A 15,574-nucleotide genomic window follows, 5' to 3' on the forward strand; every position below is an offset into this window, starting at 1 on the left:
TGGGTGATAATACACCAGATGGTCTTCTGGGGGAAGAGAATTTCTATAGTTAATGGTTAAGAAGCAGCAAAAGTGCCAATTGCTTGCCTTACATTTTAGTAAGTACTGAAAAAGCAATTTATTTCCACATAGACTGCAAAAGAAAGGGAAGGAGCTAAAGGATAATTAAATATAAATAGAGCTATAGCTTATAACTCTTAACCGACTGGAAAGTCTATCCATGCTTCTTTGTTAATCTCTTATTCTTCCAAGGTTGCAGTATGGCTGGACCATATCCCAACTGACATTGTGCTCAAGTCAAGGAACCCTGGAGCCTGGACTGGATGCCAGTCCATCACAGAGCTAAGAGAGAGGCCTACATACAGTCAACTTAGAATCCTCAATTAACCTGGCATACATGTAAGAATGGAAACCACAGCACCTGAAAAACTTCCTTTTTCAGACCACAGTTCTAACCATGATATGACTGTGCCAACCAATATCTGGAAAGGAATAAAGAATCAAAGATCAAATAACAAGTAAAGTGCTCACCAGAGGATGTTGAGCACAGTGCAGGTTGTCAGACCTCCAATCACTGCTCTCCGAAACCACAGGATCTAAAGATGAAGACAAGAGAACACGATAACCAACATCCGGCTCAAGCAGCGTAACAGGAGAACATTGTGGAACAATTGCACTACGTAATCACATAACTGCACAGGTGATAATACAGAGTTCCTCAAAAGCAAACTTAGTTGCTACTATTCCAGTCGTGCACTTCATCTAAATGATGCTTAGGCAAACTGATCAGTGGCAGACAGAGAGCATCTTTGTGGGTCTGACTCTTTGTATATGGGCCGTGGATGTGACATGGCAGTTTTACTGTATCACAAGAAATAAAAATTTAATTACCTAGTACTGTCCTCATGGTTAAGAACTTCTCGTTTGGATTTAAATTGACCTATTGTTATAAAACCTCACTTCATTTTTCATTTTTAAAACCTTTTTTTGGCCTGATTTAAAATGTATTTAACTGTAACTGTAAATATCATGTAATAACAACTGCATGTAACCATGTAATTGCCACCCATGAATTAAGAAGGGGCAGATTTTATAAATAACATGCTTAAAAAAGCTGATACACACCTCTGGCATAACTGTAACTATTTTAGTAAATGACATTTTTTTCCCCATACATGCATTTCTAAAAATGTAGTTATTTTAGGTTGAAACACAGTATAAATGCTTCAAAAATGTATATACCTTTATATTTTTTAATTTTCTCTTTCAATATGATCTTTTATAAAACAAAAATATTGTTAGTTATATATTTTTTTTATATGACTCCAACTTAGATGCTAGCCTCTGCAGTCATGCAGGTGCTTGTTTATATGAAAGATTCCATGTTATTCTGACAATGGCTTTGAAACATTACGGCAGCAAAATGCAGGCCTGTAGTCAGGAACCCTGTGATATGAAGATATTTACATCAGGATACTTTTTCATTTCAGAGTAGTAAGTGTGTTTCTATTCTGTCTTTATGTATATTTTCAATTGGAGGATTTTGGAATGGCAACAAAGTTATATGGCATATCTCCACTTATGAAGAATGGAAAAAGCAATCAATCTGCATCTTCTTTACCTGGTTTTCTAGACGTGTAGTAAATGAATAGATTTTCTCATGTTATTTTTTGTTAATCACTAAGCCCTTTTACTCTTATTTATTTAGATTAATAAATGCTTTTGCATGTGTCCAGATGATAGTCTGAGACAGGAGCTTGGTCAATAAAAGACTAGACTGTGTGGCTGGGAAAGAGCCTTGACCTAACAGCATTACTTCTGACCTGACCAATAAAGACTGACCCATCCTGCAGGTAGGGTTAGTGGCCTATCAGAAATGGTGAGATACAGAAAAAGAAACCTGAATTTTTCCTTCCACAAACAATACCTATCAAGAATTCTTTATTTTGAGACCTGGGGTCTAGTTTCCCGTCATTCTGTATGGAAGTGGGCAAAACTCAGCAGACTGTTATTCTGCATACACCACAATCTGCAGTGCATGCCTTTTAAACAGCAGAGAGACCGGCTGGAGGCAGTTTGCCTTCCTCTCGTAACACTCAATAGGAGATACTGGAAATACGACATTTGATTTAAGCGATTGAGTTTAACTGTTTTTTTCTTATATGCCATTTGGCACATGACCCTTGTAGTAGGAAGCCCGGCAAAGCTGTTTAATGTCCAACCTGAGCGTGCCAGACACCTGCATTTCCAAATGCACCATCATGAAGGTAACATCTCAAAATTTCAGGGCTGCAAAGCATATGTCTGGACCGTACTGGGGCCAGCTTACTGTGCATCCAATATCTAGATGCATGCAAAGTCATATATTAACATAAAATCAGAGTAAAACAGCTTAGTGTTGTGAAATGATTTTAAAAGGAATAAAATAATGGAGCAATTTTTGTCCCGATTATGACAGTGGGTCGACTCCAAACACTTCTATCTGATGCAAAATAGGCTTGATGAGTAAGGTCTCACAATAACTTAATATTTCTTTATTATTTCTACATAAACTTTTGCATCAGCGTTAATTAAGGAGTTGAGATGTTCCAATTATCTAGTTAATCTAAGGAACACTTTGTTGTCAAACCTTTCTGCTTCAGTGCTGGAGCTTAATACCAGGAGCCATCAGTAGAATAATAATATGGTTGACCACCTGTGTAAGAGCCTTTCAGTCCTAATTCTTCTCCGAAATTCTAGTTTATTTCTCACAGTGATGCCCGTCTCTCGCTCTCTCTTTCTACTGCCAACTCATGTTGAAGAATACGAACACAGTGCTTCCCAAGCCATTTCTGAATTCAGTACACCGAGTCCACAGATCAGCGGGTAGTGCCAGGTGCAGTCCTAAGATTAGATTTACCTGTGTTCTGTTGTGTGAGATCTGTGAGAAAAGCAGAGGCATCACGTTTACAATCCCACCTGTCAAGACCAAAAACAGAGCAGCGCGTCATTCATATGATACCTCCGTCTGTAATCTGTGGGCTTTTTTACTGTTCCACAGCACAAAAATGTTGATATTCAATATGAGAAGGGAGGCACAGAAAATACCCAAATAGGTTTCCAGATATCACTGCTTGAAATAAAAACATCCCAACAGTATTAACTTAGTAAGGAAGCAAAACTAAATTATGGAAATACTGGTATCATGAATCCCACCTTCTTTTATTAGCATTTTAAACATTTTTTTTGTCAGAAACTTTAGTTTAAATTCAAGCAACTCAAAAATTAAGCAGAAAATATAAAGCTGAAAGTGTCAAAAGCTGTAGTTCATTGAGAGGCCTCTGGTTCCAAAAGTGAGTCCGGTCCTCTAGATTCCCATTTTAAAATGCACTTTTTACAGTAAAAGAAACTATGTTCTATATTTGGTTCAACTTCACATTTAACGACAGCTGTACAGCATTTATTAAGGCTTAGTTTGCATTATAAGGGGCGTGGCCATGTCAGATAGCTAGAGCAGCTCCCAAAGCTGCCATGTGATTGGCTTATGCTCACTAAATATTTCATCATGAGAAGCAGCAGATATGTTGGATCCATTTTTTGGAAAACTTAATTTCTGAAGATCTGAAGATTTGTCTTTGCAATTATGGTATTTTGTTTCTATATTAGCCAAATCAATCGCTGTCACCAAGCTGCAAAAGTTTCCTTGCTTGTTTGCAGTTCAGTTCCTCAATATCATGGCACTTTCTCCCTTTAAAATTCCATTTAGAGAAATCAGTCTCCAAAGGTAGCAGAGAAATAGGTCCCACCCTGCTGAGCTGCACCGCATTAGTCTTGGTTTTGGGGGAGTAGTTTTAGAGTTTCAGCATAGTCTGAATGTTGTTTGAGAAGCTTTTAAAATCCTGACCAGATTTCAGAAGAAAAAGTAATCCATTTTTAATCTTGGGAAAATGATTTAAAGTTGTTCTGTATACTGTTCCACACAACTAGCAGTGACAAACTGCAAAGCAGCTGTCATAGCTGGCAGTTTGCATGTTCAAATGGCTCTCTGAAGTAATGGAAGCGGGTAGGAAGTACAGTCAGAGCTGTCACAGAGATGCTAATGAAACAGAGCAATCACCCCTTAGCCTGCCACAGCTGATGTGTTGCAGTTACTTCAGGAAGTCAGAGTACTCGCTGGTACCCAAACGCACACACTCACTGACACACACACACACACACACACACACACACACACACACGACTCTCCATCCAGCTACCTCCATCTGTTAAGTGAGTCTTAACAGTTGTTCTGACTGAGCTTGCTCTAACTTTTGTTAGAATGCATTTTGGGATATTCCACCTTCTGTTTACTTTAGTCTGATATTTAAGGCTGTGCAGCGAAACCGAAGACACTGACTCATCTTCTGAAAATGTGTTTTTGTGAAAGGAGAAGCTTAACATAAAATGTAGTGATTAGTTTCAACGTAAATTGCTGAAGTACTTCAAAGTTTGTCATTGCTTTGTGAATATTTAACACTGTATATAAAGATGGATGAAATTACGCCTTCCCAGAAGTGTTGCCAATATGCGTCCTAAATGGGCACAGGCTTCCTCTTCTAACAACAAGCTGGGATGTGGAGAAGTGGCAAAAATCTGTCTATGCAGACATATCGTTGGGTGGCTGGACAACTAGTAGGTAGTAGTAGTCCAGAATTTGATGGATGCACTACACAAAGTTCAACACACATCTGTGCCGGGCAGCAGGCAGGACTTTGATGTCTGGGCTCCATCTCCCAGTAATTCCTTAACAGACTTTGGTTTCAAATGACAGCCAATATTGCAGTGCTCATTTCTATTTCTTCCTCACTTCGAACAGTAGGAGAAGATGGCGATGGATCATCCATCTGTACAGTCTGTGGTTTAATGTTACAAAGTGAAGACAGACGGATGAAAAGAAAAAGTTGAAAAGAGTGAAAAAGAGCAGACTGGACATATGGAGGTCACAAAGAGCAAAAATCAGCACAGACTACCATGACGTCACAGATCCATTACTAGCTGGTGCACTAGATTTTTAAAGAAGATTTATAAACAGTTTAATAGATTCGTATTCTAAAGGGAATTAAAGATATTCTCTGTCGACGCTAGATGTTTGTTCCCACGTTTAAACAACGAACAATCACGTATAGGACCTCTGCAACAAGAAAACTGCATTTAGACGAGGGCTGGACTTCAGAAGCAGTGCTTCTTATGTTCTTAATCGCCTGTTTAAAAAGAAAATCTTTGATGTAAAGATGAAAGTTTGACTTTTCCAGCACTTTTATTGTTTGTATCATTTGACTGTAGAAAAGAGAGATTACAAAAAATGAAAAAAACAAAAAACAAAAACAAGAACAAGTGATAGAGAAACCGTTTTTGTTTTGGTTGTGTCTATTCTGAATATTTCCCTTCTGTTCGGATGTGCAGGATATGCGAGTATGCCTGCGTGCGTCTCCTCCAGCGTGTTAAATTGGCGATCCTCCAGCTAAATTTTCACTTGGGACAAAGTCACAGCGAGGCAAATCTGGTGAATACGGCAGCTGACAAGCAGACTGTGTTGGTGTGGGTTAAAAAAAACAAACCTAAAAGCACTCTGAGTCAGCACATGATGGCACTCTGCACACACCACAGTTCCCGTTGATTCTTCTGAATGTTCTGCAAATCACTCAAGACGTTACAGTAAATGCCTGTCATTCCGACTCCGGGGAACAAAGATCAGGGTGAACAACTCGAAAAATGTTCCTGGTTTTGTCCCTTATTTGATGAGCTGCTTTCGTGCTTTAAAACTGGACTTTTCCACTGAAACTATTGAAAACTGCTCATCCTGGCCCACCTCATAGTTTTCTAGTATTATAACCATCCTGGTTTGTAAGATGACCTTGAACAATAAATTGACCAAATTTAAATTAGATAAGGTTCGTGATTTTTATGGTTCGTGATTTTTATTACAAATTCTGGGAATAACATTGAGCTGACAAGATCTACTTGGTGCAACTGTAGATTTGGCGTCCCTGCCAACTGTTATATCTGAAAAGACCAGAGGCTTTTCTTTTGTATTTCCTCTATTGAAAGAGATATTTGCACTTTCACAATTTTCTGGAAAGCTGAATCAAGTAAGGTCTTCCCAGCTATACTGAAATGAGCAATTCCCTGTTGCACATATGACTTGGCTCACTATTATTTATGTTGCTATGTCTGTAAAGTCTCATTCTTCAGTGTATCTTTGCAGTAAAGAGAGACAAGAGTAAGTGGTGAAACAGCAGTGAAGTCAAATGATCAGTCAGAATTCAAATAGTCAGCCTGTGCAAACAGTAGCTTTGCACACATCAGGTGCAGTACTGGGCAAAAGTTTCGAGCTGGCTCTGATTTCTTTATATTTTCCTTGGAAATGGCATTAGAGGAACAAGTCTTAAAGATACATCTACTCCAAGTATTCATAATACAGTCTGAGGATCATGCAAACTGTGGGAGAAACCACAAGATGGGGTTTTGCCAGGAGTTCAAAGGTATGCTTTGGTTACACTTGAAGCCCATTTAAATAACTTGTTTTCTCATTTCTTAGGAGATCTGTTCATGTAATGAAATTCCAATTTTGGTAGCAGCTGGAATGGAAAGTCAGATCGTCATTAGCTTCAACATCCTTTGCAGTACAACAGACTGGAAAAGGGCCACAAAGACACAATGATAAAAAGAAGAAGACAAAAAAAAGGAAGAATGTGAGCTTTATTGCACAAAGCTGAAGCTTACCCAGAGCCACTGTGCCCATTAGGAAAGGTTTTCCCATCTGACTGAAGTCACTGCTGCTCTGAAGGCCGACCTCTGACCCCACTGCAAATGTCACAGCCACCTGAGAGACACACAGACGAGTTCACACACACAGGCCTTCTGTTACATCTCAGGCAGTATATTTTTCCCTAGTTCTAAATAAAAGAAGAGAAACATCAAGTTTTTCTTTGTGCAGGAAGATAATTAATTCTTCCACCATAACACAACCGAGACAGGACAGTTACATAAAAAAAAACATTCATTTCTTACTTCTAAAACAAGTTATGTATAAGCACTTTGGGTGACTTGTTATGGTGCACCTGCCCCGCTGTAGGTACCAAAGCACTTTTTAATCTCTTAAACTTGCGAACCCTGGAGAGATAGCAGGTTGGAAGTTTATATTGACATCGAGTGAAACAACTCTGCTATCTAACAAACTTTCAGCATTGCTGTTAGTTTCTCATGCTGACACCACAACATGTGCAAAGGGAAAAAAACAACAACAAGACAAGCAAAGCTGTGCAAATTATGACATTTTTTTGTGTGTGTTAGTCATACTTCCCATCTAATATTTCAGATGCTATCAACTGTTTCTACACTGCAAAAATACTTTAGGGCAAATTTACCACACAGCCCAAATTAGTAGGTTGGAAACATCTGGGGTTGATCTACTAGTGGCCCCAGTGTTTTCTGGCATCTTCAACTCCTCACTGCAGGCATGTCATGTGCCTGCCTGCTTCAAGTCCTCTACCATAATCCCTGTCCCCAAGAAACCTAGGATCACTGGACTAAATGACTACAGACCCGTGGCTCTGACATCTGTGGTCATGAAGTCATTTGAGCGCCTGGTTCTCTCCCATCTCAAGACCCTCACGGCCCCCCTCCTGGACCCCCTGCAGTTTGCATACAGAGCCAACAGGTCTGTAGACGACGCCATCAACATGGCCCTACACTTCATCCTGCAGCATCTGGACTCCCCAGGAACCTACGCCAGGATCCTGTTTGTGGACTTCAGCTCTGCCTTCAACACCATCCTTCCAGACCATCTCCGAGGCAAGCTTTCCCAGATGAATGTGCCTGATCCCATCTGCCGGTGGATCACTGACTTCCTGACGGACAGGAAGCAGCATGTGAGGCTGGGAAAGAATGTCTCGGACTCCCGGACCATCAGCACCGGCTCCCCTCAGGGCTGTGTTCTTTCTCCTCTGCTCTTCTCCCTGTACACCAACTGCTGCACCTCCACCCACCAGTCTGTCAAGCTAATCAAGTTTGCAGATGACACCACCGTTATTGGACTCATCTCGGACGGGGATGAGTCTGCCTACAGGAGGGAGGTTGAACGTCTGGTGTCCTGGTGCAGCCACAACAACCTGGTGCTGAATGCCCAGAAGACAGTGGAGATTATTGTGGACTTCAGGAAGCACACAGCCCCACTCCCCCCCATCATCCTGACTGACACCCCCATCACCTCTGTGGACTCATTCCGCTTCCTGGGTACCACCATCACCCAGGACCTGAAGTGGGAGCCCACCATCACCTCCGTCATCAAGAAAGCCCAGCAGAGGATGTACTTCCTGAGGCAGCTGAAGAAATTCAACCTGCCAACACGGACGATGATGCAGTTCTACACTGCAATCATCGAGTCCATCCTCACCTCCTCCATCACCGTGTGGTACGCTGGAGCCACTATCAGGGACAAACAGAGACTGCAGCGTGTTGTGCGCTCTGCTGAGAAGGTGATTGGCTGCAGACTCCCATCTCTGCAGGACCTGTACACCTCCAGGACACTGCGGCGTGCAGCTCGGATCTCAGCTGACCCTTCTCACCCTGGACACAGTCTGTTTGACCTGCTCCCCTCAGGCAGGAGGCTCCGGTCCATTCGCACCAGAACCTCTCGCCATAAGAACAGTTTCTTCCCCTCTGCTGTTGGACACATGAACAATAACCACATGACTGTCCCCGCCACTAACACATGACCCTACGCTGTGTCACTGCATCATTTCATGTTTGGCACTGATCACCACCTGCACTCATGTATATATCTTTCTACGTAGCACTCATAATTCTTATTCTCATGTATATATCTCATGTATATCTCATGCACATATCTTTCTTTTACATAGCACTTTAATTCTTATTGTTTGCACTGAAGCACCGCAGCAATTTCCTAATGTTGTAAACCTCAACATCTGGCAATAAACCCCATTCTGATTCTGATTCTAGTAATATGCCAAATTTTGAACTGAGGTGTACCAGTAATGATGACCAAGGCACTTTAAGAAGACCACAAAAATTGCATGGAGCCACAAACAAGAAGAACTGTGTCAGGAACCGAGACTGTGCTGGCAACACATATTCAGCTTGTAACTCGCCATCCAACAAAATACTCCAAGCGTACGTTTCCTGAATGAGTTTTTCTTGGAAAACAGCACAGCAGCACAGACTGAGAGAGACAGGAAAAGAAAAAAAAATCTGCAGTATAATTGGAGGTCTTAGTGGACAAATTGAACAATTTTAGTAACATCAAAATTGCAATGTCTAGCCTGGCCACAAAAGGGACGCATGAAACACGACTGAGGGCAGTGTGACTGCAGCAGAAGGAAATTTCTAAAAGGATATCACAAAATTACAACAGCAATGGATGACTTGAAGTGACACAAGTAGTAAATAGTCATTTTTTCTACTTTCACACAGCCCGTGTAGACTAATGTCTTTTTTCCAAACCAAGTTTAGCAAGCTGGAGGTCTGTGGTTCTGATGAAGTCATTTTCTGGCCTGAACAATAAGCCTCTTGCTAGTTTTCTTGCAGTTATGGGACAGCATTTCAAATAGTTCTAATTGCGACAGATCATCACTACATTATCAGTAGTGTTAAAGCACTGGAACTTGTTTTTTCAAAATATCCAGACTATACCTGTAAGCATCTCAGAATAGTTTAGACAGGGGTGTCCAACTCCAGGCCTTGAGGGCCGGTGTCCTGCAGGTTTTAGATATCACCCTGGGCCAGCACACCAGAATCAAATGATTAGTTCAATACCAGGCCTCAGGCCACTTCAAGATATGTTGAGGAGGTAATTTAGCCATTTAAATCAACTGTGTTGGATCAAGGACACATCTAAAACCTGCAGGACACCTGCCTTGAGGCCTGGAGTTGGACACCCCTGGTTTAGAGCATTTGCACAGCCTTCCTCATAGTCATCCCAACTCATCAGAAGTCAGTCACCTCTTCCTTTGCTGGTTTTGAACAGTTTTATTCTTCTTAATAATGGCCTATTAAGTGTAGACCAAGTGTAAAATGTAAAAAGTGTATAGATAAGAAAATATGAAAAGCATTGATATTTCAAGTTGGACAACAGACAGAGATTTCTTTTATTATATTAAGATTTTAGAATTATGCTACATGATAAAAATGCATAACTTATCATGTTTATAATCACACCACAGACATGTCGTATGAGCCATGTAATACATACAGTGAATGCATATGTTTTATACATTTCTCCCCCCACATGTGGCCTGAGGGACACAGGATAAAGACTAAAACACAAATCTCAGCAGATTCTTTTGCATTTATATTGTTCGTTCTATGTTTTGAAGTAGTGTGTAATGAATGCTCAGTATCGGTGCTGTGATTACAGGCTGTGAATTCTGAAAATGTGTGATTCTGACCACAGATGAAGCTGTTTTGTTGTGCTGGTTTGATTGTTTGGGAACACTTTGAGTTTTGTGAATGTAGTTTGAAAATTGAACTTGATGTTTACAGTTTAGAGAAGAGGGTTGAAGGTTTCAAGAAATGCGTCTTTGCAATCGTGAAAAAACTGTAACCCAGAAATAAAGAGTTGAATTGAGAACTGTCCACATTTTAAAGAAATGAGCTGGTTCAGTTTTCCAGCGCTGACCGTAACCGCCAACATAACAGAGTGCTCATAAAGAAAGTGTACAGAGCACACTTTGTGCTGAATCAAGCTGGAGGGTAGGCTTTGACTTGATCTTTCATCCCTCCTCAAAGATGTTGTGCCGACATGACTCACTTGTTGACTTTGATTTTTAGGTTACATTGTGCTGTGTGATGCTTTCAGCAACACTCCAGTTTTGGCCTTTGGCTTTTTGAAGTACACAATATTTGCAGTATGCAAATATCGACTCCACAGAGAACAGCTGTACTTACTGTACGCAGTATCTAAATTCTCTTACTGACCTTTGTTTATTTTTTCAAGAATGCAAAATACATTAACTTTATCATCAAACCATAAACTTTTACAGTCGCCTCATGCCCTGAAATTATTTTTCTATATTATGATGTACCATATGCTCAGTGAGGTTTTTATTTGGCCTGAGCCACTTGGTTTTTAAACACAGATGAAATTGCTTTGAGGATATCATTTGATTATTTTCCCGGAAAAGTCAATCATTCCATGAATGTCGTTTGAAAAATGGGTCTCTTGTTTACCGTTTGGAGTAAAAGATGGAAGGTTTCAATGAAAGAAATTCAAGAACTGAAAAACTTTCTGCAATTTCATGTCAGGCGAGTATTTGTGATGTCTAATTTTTATTTCTGCAGCATCAAACAGGATTTGAAAACATTTGTTGACATTTTCCATCTCAGGCTGAGAAACAGGAGACAAAACCCACGCTGGAAGCTCACCTGACGTGAACAACAATAGTCATATCAGAAATCAGCTTACCATTTCGTAAGATGAGTAAGTGTGATCTGTATGTTGCCAAAACATGAGTGCAAGAGCAACTGGTGTTTTAGTGCACAAAAACACTATGTACTTTTTTTCAAAAGAACAAGGAAGAGGAAATTGGGGTGAAGGAGACCGGTAGTGTTAAAAACAAATGAAAAAAAAAATAATAATAGCAGCAAGTTAATTAGAGGTGAGAAAAAAAAAGGGATGGGCTGAAAAGCAAAATGTGGAGAAAGACTAGAAAAAATGGGAAAGAGAGAGGAGGACACAGAACTGGTTTTAATGACTTCAAAGTCCTAGACACATATTTCAGCTGATGCTTTTAGGTTATTTCGTAGTTGTTTGATCTAATGTTAGTCCTAAGAATTAAAAAATTAAAAAAAATCTCCCCCTCCTTAGTGACATGGCACCTGACTGTGTCCATGAAAGTAGCATAAGATTATGAAAAATAAATGCGGTTCAAATAAACCTGACCATAAGTTCCATAAATTCTGCCTCCTCTCACCCTATCCCCAACATCCTCCTCTGTCACACCAATCCTCTTTTCCTCCTGTCTAGCAGCTCCATCTTCAACATCTTTTGTCCGATACATCAACAAACCCCTTTGTACATGTCCAAAGCATCTGGGCCCTGCCTTTCAAACTAACTTTGTCTCTGAACGACTCAACCATGTACTCATTTTTAATCCCGTCCCTCCTGGTCAATCCCACTGAAAATCTTTAGCTTCTTCAACTCCACCACCTCCTGTCTTTCTGTCAGTACAATAGTCTCCAAACCATACATCACAGCAGGTCTCACTACTTTCTTGTAAAGGCAAAATAATAGTCTGATCCAAAATTTTCTCCAATTTCTAGTCACGCACATGAAATGAAACAAAACTCCAGCTTTCTCAGCAATCCACAAATGCGCAGCTTTAAAACAAGGAAGGATTTCCAAGTTCTGTTTTGTTCACCTCAACCAAGAAAAAATAAAAATTTGGAAAAAAAAGTAATGAAAGAAAAGAAAGCTAAACATTTTTAGGTGCAGGATATCTAAGACTTTGAAGCAGCGGTCAAGTCACTGGAGAGCTCCCATCGAGGAGATGATCACCCAGGTTACGCAAACCATCGTGAGGTTTGTGTAAGAACAAAATAATTGGTAATATTTCGAGAAATTTCCTCATCGTTCCACAGGTGGAGCACGTTACATTAGAGAGAATGGGTGAGTCTGTGGGGTGACTGCTTAAGTAAAATATGGTCCACCCTAACACAAATGCACCACAGGCCTAACTACATTGTCCTCTTCCAAGTGATTTGACCCCCTTGCACCGGGCTGCAATATTCCCTTGCTGTCATGGGAGCGAGTAGCATTAAAGGTTCAATGACAACTTTATTAGAGGTGAGGGTCTGGAATCTTAACCAATTATAAAGCCTGAATAAATGTCACGCTAATTATTTCCAGAAAACCGTGAAATTGTAGTCGATTCTCCGTGAATAATCTACCTTCAAACATAATTCCACAGCTCAGTGCATGAGATTCATTTAAAAGTGTGTGTGTGTGTGTGTGTGTGTGTGTGTGTGTGTGTGTGTGTGTGTGTGTGTGTGTGTGTGTGTGTGTGTGTGTAGCATTGCTATGTCTAGCTGATGTAATGGCTAAAGCTACATTCGAGCCTATTTCACAATGACTTAATAGAGCTCTTATCAAGGTGCATAAACTTCATTTAGGCTGCCCTGTTATTTTATTTAGCTGCAGGTTTTTGTGTGGAGCAATCAGTCAGACGTCAGGCCTGAAGGAGCTGCTGGAGCAGCACATCGATTCGGATGAAATTACATAAAGGAGGGAAGAGAGAAGGAATGAAAAAGAAAGGAGTGGAGAGGAGGAACAAAGAGGAGAGAATGTGTTTTCATTACAAAGTGAGAGATCCCATGTGAGTGAAGCAAGTGTGACTTTACACACTGTATGTGTAGTTTTTGCGTTTCCTGGCAACTGAGAGGGACATGCTATGATATGAATGGGAGATAAAAGTTGAATAATATGTCCAAAAGTACGCAACCAGGAAAGGGGTCAAAACAGTTTTCATATGTTGTGGGGAATCAGATTGAGATGAGCAACATGGCTTAACCGGAGTTGCATGCTAGCATCTGCTATCTATAGTAGCACTAAGAGGCAAGCTCTGGGAATACCAAAAACTGCAATTCTTAGAATGTCAATGAGGGTGGCACCAATCTAAGCCAAATTAAAGACCCCTAAGTTGAAATGCTCCACTTCAGCATGAAAACATATGTTTCCAGCTTTGTATAAAACTAATTTAAGCCTTTAATACTAATCTTGCCCTTCATGACTTTTGAACTAGAGTAAATTTAAGTGCAATAAAGCTTAAGGCTACACCCTTTGAAGGGTGAATGACAAGTAGGTGCCATTTCAGTATTTAATTAGACTAAGAGTTAGAGGCTCTCTTTCACCAGACAAAATTGGCATCATTTTATAGCACAGTGACATTGATACAACCTGTCAGCCAAGCTAGCTAGCAGCACATCAATTAGTTTGTACCCTCCTATCATACTCTGGTCAAGCTTGGTTTCAAAATAAGCAGGATGGTGAGGGCGTCCTGCCTACAGTATGTGCATCTTCCAGACTGTTTAGCAGAAGGTGGCAGCAATGTTACCGTTTATGTACCTGATCATAAACTATTGGGCAAATAAAAGTGTTTGATGATTTCATTTCCTGGGAGTCAGGATTGTTGTAACAATAAATTTCAGTTCATCTAACAGACAACTGGCCAAACGAATCTTTGACCACTGCTGCTAGCATGCAAGGAATACAGCGAGCTAAACATTCACTATTAATGCCTCCATCAGGTTACTTAAATAGACCTTTGTCTCACCAGAATCAATCCAAATCAACATGCCTTAAGGGCTTACTTACATACTCCCCACTCTGCCTCTCAACAGACCCCAAAACAAACAGTTATTTAAAGCCTCCTCAAAACATCACTCAACTTCATAAGTTGTTTACTGCCAAGGTTTCACATTGACTTTTCATGAATTTGACTTAAAAAAGCCCAGATGCAAAGTGAAAGTGGTTTTGCAGTGGAAAAACATCACCCTGCGGCCACCATTTCTAATGTGGAATAAATTATGGATGGCTTTATTTAGGATTATGCTCCTGCAAAGGGAAGCAATCAAAGAGACTACAGCGCTGATTTTGTTCTGAGAATGTCTGGAAATCCTGGTAAACGCTGCAAAAGACTTCTATAAACTGACTGCAAATGTGGAAAATACACAGATTTGAGGTCTGTTAGAGTTTAACCACAAACCATACATGGACGAGTCCCATCAGCCACTGAAATATACATATACATCCATAGAGTGATTTTATTGTACACATGCAACACTTAAAAGTATTCATGCACCAATGACAGATTGAGTGCAGTTTTGGTATTTTAACAACTTCGTTTTAAAAACAATCGTGAAAGGACCTCACCGATAGCCTGATGAAGTAATCGCCGAGTTGTGGCAGCAGTTTGTTGCATTAAGTATTAATTCAGTCAGTTTACCCCTTTTAGTTTCGCCCACTTACCAAATAATGGCAATTGTAAGCATCTAATGCTCTGTATGCTTTTTTAATAAACACGGCAAAGAATTGAATAAAAAAAATGTTTGAAAAACATTTTGTTTATGTCTGTTACATTGGCTTTGATGTTTTACAGTGGTCACTGAGTGAAGGTCATACTTTATCCACCCTTTTATTTGCCAATGCATTACTTGTTAAATTCTCCAGTCTACCTCTTTTCATGCCCTTCTATCCTGGCAGCTCAGGGCCTGGAAACTGCTGTTTTCTTTCTAAGTATACCAAGATAGAAACATTAATATTTCAGCTATAAAGAGAAAAATCACATTTGGTGGGCCATAAATGGACGGTGCTTGACGACAGTGTTTTATTCTGGTGCAGTCGGCCTTGCCCGCCCAGCTCTCTCTCATATTGATGCAGAGTAGAGGGAATGGCTCTCAGTGCCCTGCTCCAGAACTGAGCCTCTAAATCTTAACGCCTCCCCCTGTTTGGGATTTGGCTTTAGGTCACATTTCTTTCATACTGTGTGTGTGTGTGTGTGTGTGTGTGTGTGTGTGTGTGTGTGTGTGTGTGTGTGTG

The 15,574-nt window shown here is 40.4% G+C and overlaps 1 protein-coding gene across 3 annotated transcripts in view; it reads right to left on the reverse strand.

The window, feature by feature from the left end:
- Positions 1–15,574, reverse strand: part of si:ch211-51h4.2 — a 90,759-nt gene that overhangs the window by 36,430 nt on the left and 38,755 nt on the right. For all 3 annotated transcript variants that reach the window (XM_042227323.1, XM_005938619.3, XM_005938618.3), the window contains 3 exons: positions 6,742–6,841; positions 2,900–2,958; positions 532–596 (listed from right to left, as the gene is read on the reverse strand). In XM_042227323.1, coding sequence (XP_042083257.1) covers positions 532–596; positions 2,900–2,958; positions 6,742–6,841 — 224 coding nt within the window. The remainder of the gene's footprint in view (positions 1–531; positions 597–2,899; positions 2,959–6,741; positions 6,842–15,574) is intronic.

This window comes from Haplochromis burtoni, unplaced genomic scaffold (genome assembly GCF_018398535.1).
Source record: "Haplochromis burtoni strain Fernald_Lab_line unplaced genomic scaffold, NCSU_Asbu1 Contig_254, whole genome shotgun sequence".
NCBI classification, from domain to species: Eukaryota; Metazoa; Chordata; class Actinopteri; order Cichliformes; family Cichlidae; genus Haplochromis; species Haplochromis burtoni.